At 39.0% G+C, this 12,066-nt stretch overlaps 1 protein-coding gene across 2 annotated transcripts in view; it reads right to left on the bottom strand.

The window, feature by feature from the left end:
• epg5 (ectopic P-granules autophagy protein 5 homolog (C. elegans)) overlaps positions 1–12,066 on the bottom strand; it is a 126,414-nt gene that overhangs the window by 23,054 nt on the left and 91,294 nt on the right. The window contains exons 35-39 of one of the 2 annotated variants that reach the window (XM_072252453.1): positions 11,198–11,301; positions 10,727–10,902; positions 8,948–9,133; positions 1,802–2,005; positions 857–1,001 (exon numbers count right to left, since the gene is read on the bottom strand). In XM_072252453.1, coding sequence (XP_072108554.1) covers positions 857–1,001; positions 1,802–2,005; positions 8,948–9,133; positions 10,727–10,902; positions 11,198–11,301 — 815 coding nt within the window. Of the gene's footprint in view, positions 1–856; positions 1,002–1,801; positions 2,006–8,947; positions 9,134–10,722; positions 10,903–11,197; positions 11,302–12,066 lie in introns of those variants that run through there. The other variant, XM_072252454.1, reaches the window with a different exon arrangement.

Here is a 12,066-nt window from a genome sequence, read left to right as displayed (position 1 = left end):
ATGTATCCATGTTGATCACAATGTATATTCAAAATAATCCCATTTCCCTGCACTTGGCCCATATCCCTCTAAGCTCTTTGTCATCTACTAATGTCCCTGACTCAACCATTTCCTCTGATAGTTCGTTCCATACGTCCATCACCTGCTGTATAAAAATGTTGCCCCTCAGATTATTAAGCCTTTTACCTCAAACCTTAAAACTATATCCTCCAGTTTTCGGTTTCCCAACCCCAAAAAAGAGACTGCTCACACTACCTATGCTCCTCATGATTTTATATACCTCCATGAGATCACTCCTCAAAGAGTAAAGGCCCATCCTGTCTAACCTCTCCCTATGAAATAATCCCTCGTGTCCTGGCAACATCCTTGTGAATCTTTTTACACTCTTTCCAGTTTCATCACATCATTCCTGTAACAGTGTGATCAAATCTGAGCTCCAACCATGGCTTCAACAAAATCTTGTGCAATCGTAATATCACCTCCCCACTTCTATATTCAATGTCCTGAACGAGGAAGACCAGCAGAATTCATAAAATTCTTTCACAAGGGACATGGGGTACAAGTCTGGAGAGCTCAGCAGGTTTGTCTGGATCTTTTGTCTTCGTAACAGTTCACACTTCTGTCTTTTTTTATTCACATCAAGATGCAAAGTTAGTGTAGATGTCCTATTGCTTCCACATTTTCCACAACTAGATGGTCAATGCTTGTATTTCAATGGTATTATGCAAAACATGATGAAAAAAACTATAATTGAATATTTAGCCACTGACTTGCAGCAAGGCAGAAATCAGATTTCCATTATCGCAACAAACTACATAGAAACAGACACACGAGATCATTTTCAGAATGCACTAACCAGGAGGATTAAAAAGAACAATATCATCCAATAACTTTATCATCTCATGTTCTAGTTGACCATGAACTATCTGTGTATTCTGATCCAAAGTGATGATGCACTGGACAATGTGGTGGATATACGCTCTGCATTTAGGTGTAGCATCCTAAAAAATTAAAAATATATTATATTAGTGATAAAGCATTCATATTTTATTTTCTAAAGTTCAAAGTAAATTTATGATCCAAGTATGTATAGTGTATGTCACCATATACTACTCAAGGATTCACTTTCTTGCAGGTATTCACAGTAGAACAAAGAAATACCACAGAATCAATGAAAATCTATACACAAGCACTGACAATCAATACACAAAAGACAACCAGTGTAAAGAAACAAAAAAAAACTTGTGAATGTTATTCACCCGTATGAGATTAAATTAAAACTCAATTGTGCTTCTGATATTTGAATAAAAATATGGTTGTAACTTATGATATAACTGGAGCATTGTTACAGATTTCTGATTAAAAACGTATATTTCTTCTGTTCTCTGTTGAACTATTTGCTTGGTGTGTTCTCTGCTTGCATATATTAATTGGCAAACCATGCTTTTGCATTTGTTCAATGCGTAAGAATGGATTCAGGAAAATGAAATCATTAACAATTCTATTGGCCAATTGAGCAGAAATCATTAAATAATTTTTAATTGCTTTTTGTTTTCAACATATACAATAATTTGCTTTGCTCATAATGTACAAAGGGATTCAGGCTCTTTCCGATTTAAGAGCAGCTTTGATGTCATGACCATACTAGTAAATTGATATTGCAAGCATCGCAACACATTTGGTCAATCAGTAAAAACTCTGGAGAGACAAAGATTGTGTACATATACTGGACACAAATGACGAAACTGAACATAAATTCAACCTAATTTATCCCAGACAATTTCTTGTTATGTCTACTCACACTGTGTATGCCCAAGGTGTCACCGAAACCTGTGACTACTTTTAAAAGCTTCAGGATTGGTTGAGCTGAAGGATCTTTTAAAATGATGGTAGAAGGAGAATAGTGGCTACCAAAATAGCTGAGGACATTTTGGTAAGATGCAATATCCACAAAATGCCAAGGTAGTGCACTCGTTTGTTCAAGGAGATTATACAATGGAGACTCCTGCAGAAATGAGCATTACCGGCTGAGTTAGTGAAAAAATGCATATTAACAGTATGATTAAAAATAATTCTGATTATTTTGCATATTCACCAAAGCAAACTAACTGGAATAGCAAAAATCTCCATCAGTACAAGAATTAACGTGAGAAACATGCACTTAGCTTCTTCAAACTTTGAAGTGCCATGCATTTCAAAACCAAGGCATCTATAGAATAAAAATTCAAACACCAGTGCTCTCAAACATACCCAATCGAAGCACCAGTTGTTACCTCTAACTTGGAGGTGAAATTCTGGTGTTCTCTGAGATATACTATCACAGGGACTAGCCCAAAGGTCACCACAATAAGCAAGTTACATAGCTTTTGGAAAAAAAATTCAGATTATTATGTTGCTATTCAGCATTCATTTCTGGAGGACTAGAATATAAAAGCAAGGATATAATGCTGAAACTTTATAAGATATCGGTCACACCGCACTTGGAGTATTGCCAGCAGCTTTGGGCTCCTTATCTAAGGAAAGGTGTGCTAGCATTGAAGGTGGTCCACAGGAGATTCACGTGAATTATTCTGGGAATGAAAGGGTTAGTGTATGAGGAGCATTTGATGGTTCTGGGCCTATACTCCCTGGAGTTTAAAAGAAGGAGGGGTGATCTCATTGAAACCTATTGAATATTGAAAAGCCTAGAAGGAGTGGGTGTGGAGAGGACATTTCCTATAGTGGACGAGTCCAGGTCCAGAGGGCACAGCCTCAGAATAGAAGGACATCTATTTAGAACAGAGATGAGGAGGAATTCTCTTTAGCCAGAGGGTAGTGAATCTGTGGCAAATTGCCACAGAAGACTGGGCGGCCAAACTATTAAGTATATTTAAAATTGAGATTGACAGGTTCTTGATTGATCATGGTGTCAAAGGTTATGGGGAGAAGACAGGAGAATGAGGTTGAGGGGGATAATAAATCAGCCATTTTGGGATAGTTGAACAAACTCAATGGGCCAATTGGCTCAATTCTGCTCCTATGTCTTATGGTCTTATTGAAAAATTTTAACAATATATGAAAGCAGTTAACAGATACAGTACTGAATAATCCAGAGGCTGAACTGATGATCTGAAAATTCAGTTCTCACCATGACATATGGAAAATCAAAATCTAATTCATTAATTACAGAATCAAAGTAAAGAGAGTCACAGTGTAATTCAGGGTGGAAATAGGCCTGTTGGCCTATCTGGTCCATGCCGATCATAGCATCCTCCCTGCTAGTCTCAAATTGCTGCATTCAGCACATAATCCCTCCATGTACCAATCCAAATACCTTTTAAATGTTGCAATTGTACACAACTCAATCACTTTCTCTGACAGCTCATTCCAGGTATTCCCTACCCTCCGTGTTAAGAAGTTACCTCTCAGGTCTCTTTTAAATCTCTTCCTTCTGATCTTTTATCGGTGCCCCCCATGAATTCTCCAACCATGGGGAACAGACTTGGACCATCCACTTTATCCATACCCCTCGAATTCATAAACTTCTATGAAATCACCTCTCATTCTCCTGCACTCCAGGGAATAAAGATAAAGTGTGATCAACTCTCCCTATAAAATAAAGCCCTCTAGTCCAGACAGCATCCTTGTAAATCTCTTCTGCACCCATTTCAGTTTGACAATGTCTTTTCTTTAACTGAAATACCAAAACTGTACACAATACTCCAATCAATAATGGTAAGGGCCGAATGGCCTACTCCTGCACTTACTTTCTATGTTTCTAACCGTGTCAAGCTACACTGTCACAAAGTAAAAAACATGTCTCACCAATGGTCACTGCACAGCTCCATTGCTTTGTGTGGTATTGCTATCATGCAGAATGGGAAGGATTTAGAACAGATTAAGCACTTCAGAATTGGGTATGCAGTACTATGCACTTTGGAGTGTACTGAATTGCACCACCTCTACAATTGGTAATGCCACTGCCTACTTTACACTTTACCATTATTAAGAAGCCACAGGACCAAAAGTGACTGGACCAGCACCAGATGTAGCTTAAAAAAGTCAACCTGGTGGAGCCATAAGAGAGAAATAAACGTGCTAAACAACAGAAATGCATAACAATCAAATCAGATGAAAACTTCGTGGCCCTGCCGTATGGAGTCATACAGCATGACATGAGGTACGTTCTGTAGCTTTCATTGATTGCCTCAATTAACCAAAAGGCTGCACAGCAACTGCAGCTTAAGTTTGACAACCCATTAAAGTGTGTCAACATTGTGAGCTTCTTGCATATGCCTGCCCCCTTCTGATGCAGTGACAGGTACTTGTACAATTTGCCTGCAGCCTAGCAGCTGTCCTCTTCCTAATCAATATCCTCCTCCCACCAAGGACTAGTACTGAGAACCAATGTCTGTGCCAAATGTGGACTTTCAGCTCCAAGAACCAGCTCAATGATGTCTAATCTAGACTCCAGCAGGCCTAAATCAATTCTAGCCCAAATTACAGTCTTCACCCAAAGAAGAACAAAAAGTTGAATTCTAAAGCCTGATGCACAGCTTCTGTCATGCAAATCAAGAAAGCTTCCACAGGCCCAGGTAAAGTTCAATTGATCAGGAAGTTGTGGGAAAGCACTCCACTGGTTTGAGCTAAGGAGCAAAGTTTAAGGCCAAACAATTCACCTGCATGACAGTGCTGTGGCTTTCCTAGAGTGGTATCTGGACCAAACCAATTGGTTTGTTAATGAACATTACCGACGAATGCATAAATGTTCAGTTTAATTTGCAATTCCTCAGAAAATGTAATAATTTTTGCCCAAATGCAGCAGAAATTGGGCAACATTCTGGCTTATAAGCAAGATTCATTGCACAGAAGGAGAGTTAGACTAATCTTTAAATTCACTGCTTGATCATTACTGGATTCCCAATTATTGACATACAAGCAATCACTACTAACCAAAAAATTAAGTGGATCAATTCCATAAATCTTCTTCAGCAATCCCTTGGGATGAAGGATTTCTTACTTCCACTCTGGTTTAGTAGGTTCGGAGGTGCTTAATGAGGTCAATATTGGAACTTCTGTAGGTGGGATGAGATTGCTTTGAGGGTCTTATTATCATCCCAAATGCAACTCCTCCACCTAAGTGGTCAAGAGCCAGAGATTTTCAGAAATCAATGGGGATGTTGTATTCTTTCAAGGCTTTGAGCAGATCTTTGAATTTTTTCCTCTGTCCATATGGTATCACTTGTTATGACGAACTGTTTGTTTCAGGATTCTGATGTTGGACAGGGAAATGAAATACCCAGTCAATGCAACTGACGAAATGTAACTTGGGTTTCAGTACTGAGGACGTTGGCCTGTGAAAGAGCACTGACACTTGTTTGTCACACATCAAGTAAAATTTTGCAGGATTCTGCAGAGTGGTATTGGTGGTGTTTTTCTCATTACTGCTGCAGGTACCCTGGATCTCAAAAGCAGAGAACAGGAATTGCTGGCAATGTAAAGTATTGGTGCTAACTGCTACAATACCGTGCCATCTTTTCAAAGGATCTTAGACTTACGTCCTCTCCATATGACATACTACTTGGAGTTGGAAGAACATTACTATTCCTTAATTCTCATGGGGTCAAAATGTCAAACTCCTACTTAACAGCACCAGTGGATTATCTTCACTATATCATCTGTAGTATTTCATACAAATACTTCACCTCTGCCTTTTCAGGATAATTAGAAATAGAAATTAACTGCTGGTCTTCTCAGTGATGTTCACATCCCATGAATGAATCACCATAAATACACATTAATTTATTGAGCACAGGAAGAACATACTTCCAAAAGGTTTTCACCTCAAAACAGTGGAGAAAATATTCAGAAATTTTGTTCTGCAATTCATTAATCTAATTGCTTCTTCCTTTCTTAATTAGTTTTATTTTCTTTCTTTCCTCTCTGGAAATGAAAAGGTCAAAAAGATACGGTATTTGCAGGGATATATCTAGTTGACATTACTTCAACAGTTTTCCTTGCTTACTGTATTAAGATAGCATGACTTTCTCTTTCCTGTAACTGTACAAAAGAGTATGTCTTAAATTAATGAAAAATAGTGTAGTTGATGTTTCGGACTGAAACCCTTCACCAGGACTGGAGAAAAAAAGGTGAGAAGTCAGAGTAAGAAGGTGGGAGGGAGGGTGGAGGGGAGGAAGAAACACAAGGTGATAGGTGATAAGATTTCCAGCATAAGACCATAAGACACAGGAACAGAAATAGGCCACTCAGCCCATTGAGTCTGCTCCATCATTCCACCATGGCTGATCCTGGATCCCACTCAACCCCATACACCTGCCTTCTCGCTATATCCTTTAATGCCCTGACCAATCAGGAGAGTGTCAAATGTACTATGGACCTGGCCTCCACTGCAGTCTGTGGCAAAGCATTCCACAGATTAACCACTCTCTGGCTAAAAATATTCCTCCTCACCTCTGTTCTAAAAGGTTGCCCCCTCAATTTTGAGGCTGTGCCCTCTAGATCTGGATAGCCCCACCAAAAGAAACATCCTCTTCACATCCACCCTATCCATCCTTTCAATATTCAGTACGTTTCAATGAGATCCCCCCCCCCCCCACATTCTTCTAACTTCCAGTGAGTACAGGCCCAAAGCTGCCAAATGCTTCTCATATGTTAACCCCTTCATTCCCAGCATCAACCTCATGAACCTCTTCTGGATTCTCTCCAATGACAACACAGCCTTTCTGAGATATGGGGCCCAAAACTGTTGACAATACTCCAAGTGCAATACTAGTATCTTATAAATACTCAGCATTATCTCCTTGCTTTTATATTCTATTCCCCTAGAATTAAATGCCAAAATTGTATTTGCCTTCTTTACCACAGACTCAACCCGTAAACTAACCTTCTGGAAGTCTTCCACAAGGACTCCCAAGTCCCTCTGCACTTCTGATGTTTGAACCTTCTCCCCAGTTAGATAATAGTCAGTACTATCATTTCCCAACACTGTATTCCATTCTTTTTTGCCGATTCTTCCAACTGGTCCAAGTCCTGCTGTAATCATATTGCTTCTTCAGCACTACCAACCCCTCCACATGTCTTTGTATCGTCTGCAAACTTTGCCACTAAGCCATCAGTTCCATTATCCAAATCACTGACAATGTGAAAAGTAGCAGTCCCAATACTGACCCGAGGAATACCACTAATCATTGGCAGCCAACCAGAAAAGGTGCCCTTTATTCCCACTCACTGCCTCTTGCCTGTCAGCCATTCCTCTATCCATGCCAATATCTTTCCTGTAATGCCATAGGATTTAATTAAACACCTTCATGTGTGGCACCTTATCAAATGCCTTCTGAAAATCCAAGTAAATGACATCCATTCTCTCTCCTTTGTTCACCCTGCTTATTACTTCTTCGAAGAACTGTAGCAGATTTGTCAGGTAAGATTTCCCTTTACAGACTTTCCCTTGCTGACTTTGACTTACTTTATCATTAGTCTCCAAGTATCCCAAAACCTTATCCTTAATAATAGGCCCCACTTTCCCAACCATTGAGGCTAATTGGCCTATAATTTCCTTTCTTTTGCTTTCCTCCCTTCTTAAAGAGTGGAGTGACATTTGCAGTTTTCCAGTCCTCCGAGACCAGGCCAGAATCAAGTGATTCTTGAAAGATCAGGACCAGTGCATCCATTACCTCCTTGCAACATTTCTCAGGACTCTGGGATGTAGTCCATCTGGTCCAGGTGACTTATGCATTTCAAGACTTTGAGTTTGCCTAGTACTTTTTTCTTTGTAACAGGCACTCGCTCCTGCTCACTGATACTCACAGACATCTGGCACACTGCTTGTGTCTTCCACAGTGAAGGCAGATGCAAAGTACCCATTAAGTTCAACTACCATTTCTTTGTTCCCCATTACTAACTCACCAGCCTTACTTTCCAGTGGTCCAATATCAACTCTCAGCTCCTTTTACTCTTTATATAACTGAAAAAAACTTTTAGTATCTTGCTTCATATTATTGGCTAGTTTGCCCTCATATTTCATCTTTTCCCAAATAGCTTTTTTTAGTTGTTTTTTGTTGGATTTTAATAAGCTTCCCAATCATCCAACTTCCCACTCACTTTTGCTACCTTATATGCCCGGTCCTTGGCTTTTATGCAGTCCTTAACTTCCTTTGTCAGCCAGTTGCCTACCCCTGCCATTTGAGAACTTCTATTGGATATTTCCATCCTGTGCCTTGTGAATTATTCCCAGAAACTTCAGCCACTTCTGCTCTGCTGTCATCCCCGCCAGTATCCTCCTCTTATCCATCTGGGCAAGCTCCTCTCTCATGCCTCTGTAATTCCCTTTATTCCATTGCAATACTGATACATGGGACTTGTGCGTTTCCCTCCTAAGTTGCAGTATGAATTCAATCATATTATGACCACTGCCTCCTGCGGGTTCCTTTACATTAAGCTCCCTAATAAGATCTGGTTTATTACACAACACCCAATCTAAGATATCCTTTCCCCCGAGTAGGCTCAAGCTGCTCTAAAAAGCCATCTCCAGGGGATTCAACAAATTCCTTCTCACACGGTCCAACACCAACATGATTTTCCTAAACCCTTGCACATTGAAGTCCCCTATTACACTTGTGACATTACCCTTATAACGTGTCTTTCCAGCTCCCTCCCTTTCTAATCTTAGCCCTACATCTTGGCTACTACTTGGAGATTTTCTCTTGTGTCTTAAATTAAGTGTGCTTTATTTGCAATTGTACTTAGGGCTGTGACACATACTAGATTCTGCACTGAGACTATTCTTTAATTCATTAAGTAAAAAATTACAATCTTGCAGAAACAGACTATCTAAATTACATAGTAGAAAAATTGGTATCAATTATAAGCAACAATGCTCAAATATATCACTAATTTATTCTAACGTATTGGAAAGCCTTCCAAATTAATGAAGTTGAAAACTACTTACTGGTTTACTTGTAAGTTCACCCTCTTTTGATAGAAATACCATCATAAACAACAAATATACAACCATGGTTCTTGTATGCACGAGAGGTTGGGGATTCCAAGCATCAGAAAGTACACTGACCCAGTTAACCTCACAGAGTGAAGTTCCCAAAAACAGGAAACAACTCTTTGGACTTCCTCTCTCCACCTGAAAGAGAACAAAAATAAGGATTATTCACAACTAAACATGAGGAATAAACATTGACCGTCTGCATATTTCTTTGCACTGTGACACTGTGACTGCCAATGGTAATGCATAAAAAACACATGTTTTACACAGATCACTAAAGCTTTTTTGAAGCCCAAATCTAAAGGCTGTCTGGGAAAACTTCAATAAAAAATGCACAGGACCCATGTAGATCTTCAGCAACAGTTTATTTCACAATACAGATGCATCCTGTAAAATCAGAATCAGCTTTAACATCTCCGGCATATGTCATGAAAAATATTAACTCTATGGCATCAATACCATGAAATACATGATAAATAAATATAGAGAAAAAATGAATTAGTGCAAGTATGTATATGTCTATTAAATAGTTAAGTTAAATAAGCAGTGCAAAAAAAAGTGAAATAAAAAAATTAATGAGGTAGTCATGGGTTCAACATCCATCTAGAAATCGGATGGCAGAGGGGAAGAAGCTGTTCCTGAATCGCTGAGCGTGTGCCTTCAGGCTTCTGTATCCTCTTCTCGATGGTAATAATGAGAAGAGGGCACGTCCTGGGTGGTGGGGTTTCTTAATGACGGATGTCGCCTTCCGAAGGCACCACTCCTTGAATATGCCTTGGATACTATGGAGGCTGGTACCCATGATTGAGCTAACTAATTTTACAAGTTTCTTCAACTTATTTTGATCTTGTGCAGTCCCATCTCCCCCCATATTAAACTAAGAATGCTCTCCATGGTACATCTGTAGATGTTTTGAATGATTTAGTTGACAAACCAAATTTCATCAAACTCCTAATGAAATGTAGCCACTCGTCTTCTTTGTAGCTACATCGATATGTTGCGTCCAGGTTAGGTCCTCAGAGATATTGACACCCAGAAACTTGAAATTGCTCACTCTCTCCACTTCTGATTGCTCTATGAGGATTGGTTTGTGTTCTCATCTTCCCCTTCCATAAGTCCATAACCAGTTCTTTGGCCTTCACTGGCGTTGAGTGCAAGGTTGTTGCTGCAACAGCACTTAACTAACTCTTTTGTCGTCAACAATGGTTGTATCATCAGCAAATTTATAGATGGCATTTGAGCCATGCCTAGCCACGGTCATGGGTATAGAGAGAGTAGAGCAGTGGGTTAAGCACACATCCCTGTGGTGCACCAGTGTTGATGGTCAGCAAGGTGGAAAAAACAGAACCTTAAAATCTGATTAATTACATTAAGCAGTATTGCAAAACACTTAACAATAAGTTAATTATAATATGTGTAATTTCTGAGCTTGAACACTGGCACCTGGTTTAAAAAAAAACTTAATTGATGAAAAAACGTTAACATACTCAGCCATTGTGAAACACATCCATTCATCTATACTCTTATTTTGCATCACTCGTGAAGTGATGCAAGAAAGAACACTTTTGGCCTCAACAAATTATAAGATTTAAAAAACGCAAATATATATTGCAATCAAAACATATAAAATTAAAAAATTATAGCAGTAAGTTGAGCTATGTTTAACTTTGATTGAGAAAACCTACAATGCATACATATAAAATTTACAAAATTTTTCACTAAATTACCTACTTTAAAGAATTCTTCCATCAAGGCTTGATCAGGATACAACTCTCCCCATGGTAATTTGGAATATTCAGAATGATAGGTGTACAGGATATACTCTGGTATTTTAGGTATAGTGCAAGTTTCACAATAATACATCAAGTGGAACCATAGAGCTCCTCGTTGGCCAGGAATTAGTTTATCTGTAAAGGAGAAGTGTGAAAGTAATTTATGCAACTGAAGCTAGGAAAGCTTATACTCGTGTTCTTTTTGTGTCATTTTCCATGACCTCATGAATGAAACGCCAAGATGGCCTGATAATGCAAAATTATATCCATGTCACTTCTTCGTATCAGTGTCGCGAATTACTTGGTTCTTGGGGCATACACTAAGAAATCGCACCTCCTTCATTTTATAATATCTAAAAATAATGTGTATTCCTTTTATCCCACTCTCTCTACAAATTGAAAGAACTTACCCAACCAAATTACAGCTTACCTTTTAAACTCTGATGCAGGTAATCAACACATTTTGTGAATAGCTTCACCATTCCAGATGCAATTGGAGTGTCAACCTCTAACCAAGGATAGGAATAGTTATTGCTGTAAATGAAAACATTATATGAATGCTAATTGACATATGGGTAGTGGGCAAAACCTGTAAAATTAAACATTTATAGCAATAAATTAAGCTGAATAGGTTTGATTTTGATTGTGGAAAAACTAAAATGCATATATAAAACTATATAAAAACAAGATTTTCATTAAATTACCTACCTTAAAGAACTCTTCCATCAAGGTTTGATGCAAATTGCTAATGCTATCAAAATGCTTTCTATGATAATTATAAGTTATCACTTACTTTATAGGAACAAGCAGAATGACTTGTTCCTATAAAGTACTTAGACTAACAAAGACTTACTGTACATTCCCAAACTAAAAGCTGTGGATGAACCAGGAGGTACATCGTCTGCTGAAAGCTAGATCTGTGGTATTCAAGTCTGGTGATGCAGGCCTGTACCAGAAAACCAGGTATGATTTGCAGAGGGCTATTTCAAGGGCGAAGAGACAATTTCAGACGAGGTTGGAGGCTACATCGGATGCATGACAACTCTGGCAGGCTCTACGAGACATAACTTCCTACAAAGCGAAACCCAATAGCATGAATGGCAGTGATGCTTCACTATCAGATGAACTCAACGCCTTCTATGCACACTTTGAAAAGGAGAACACAACTACAGCTGTGAAGATCCCTGCTGCACCTGATGACTCTGTGATTGTCTCAGGGGCCGATGTTAGGCTGTCTTTAAAGAGAGTGAACCCTCCCAAGGCAGAAGGTCCCAATGGAGTACCTGGTAAGGCTCTGAA

Source organism: Mobula birostris, chromosome 3, assembly GCF_030028105.1.
Source record: "Mobula birostris isolate sMobBir1 chromosome 3, sMobBir1.hap1, whole genome shotgun sequence".
Classification (NCBI taxonomy): Eukaryota; Metazoa; Chordata; class Chondrichthyes; order Myliobatiformes; family Myliobatidae; genus Mobula; species Mobula birostris.
Note: the sequence above shows the minus strand (reverse complement) of the source record. Positions and strands in the feature narration are given on the sequence as shown.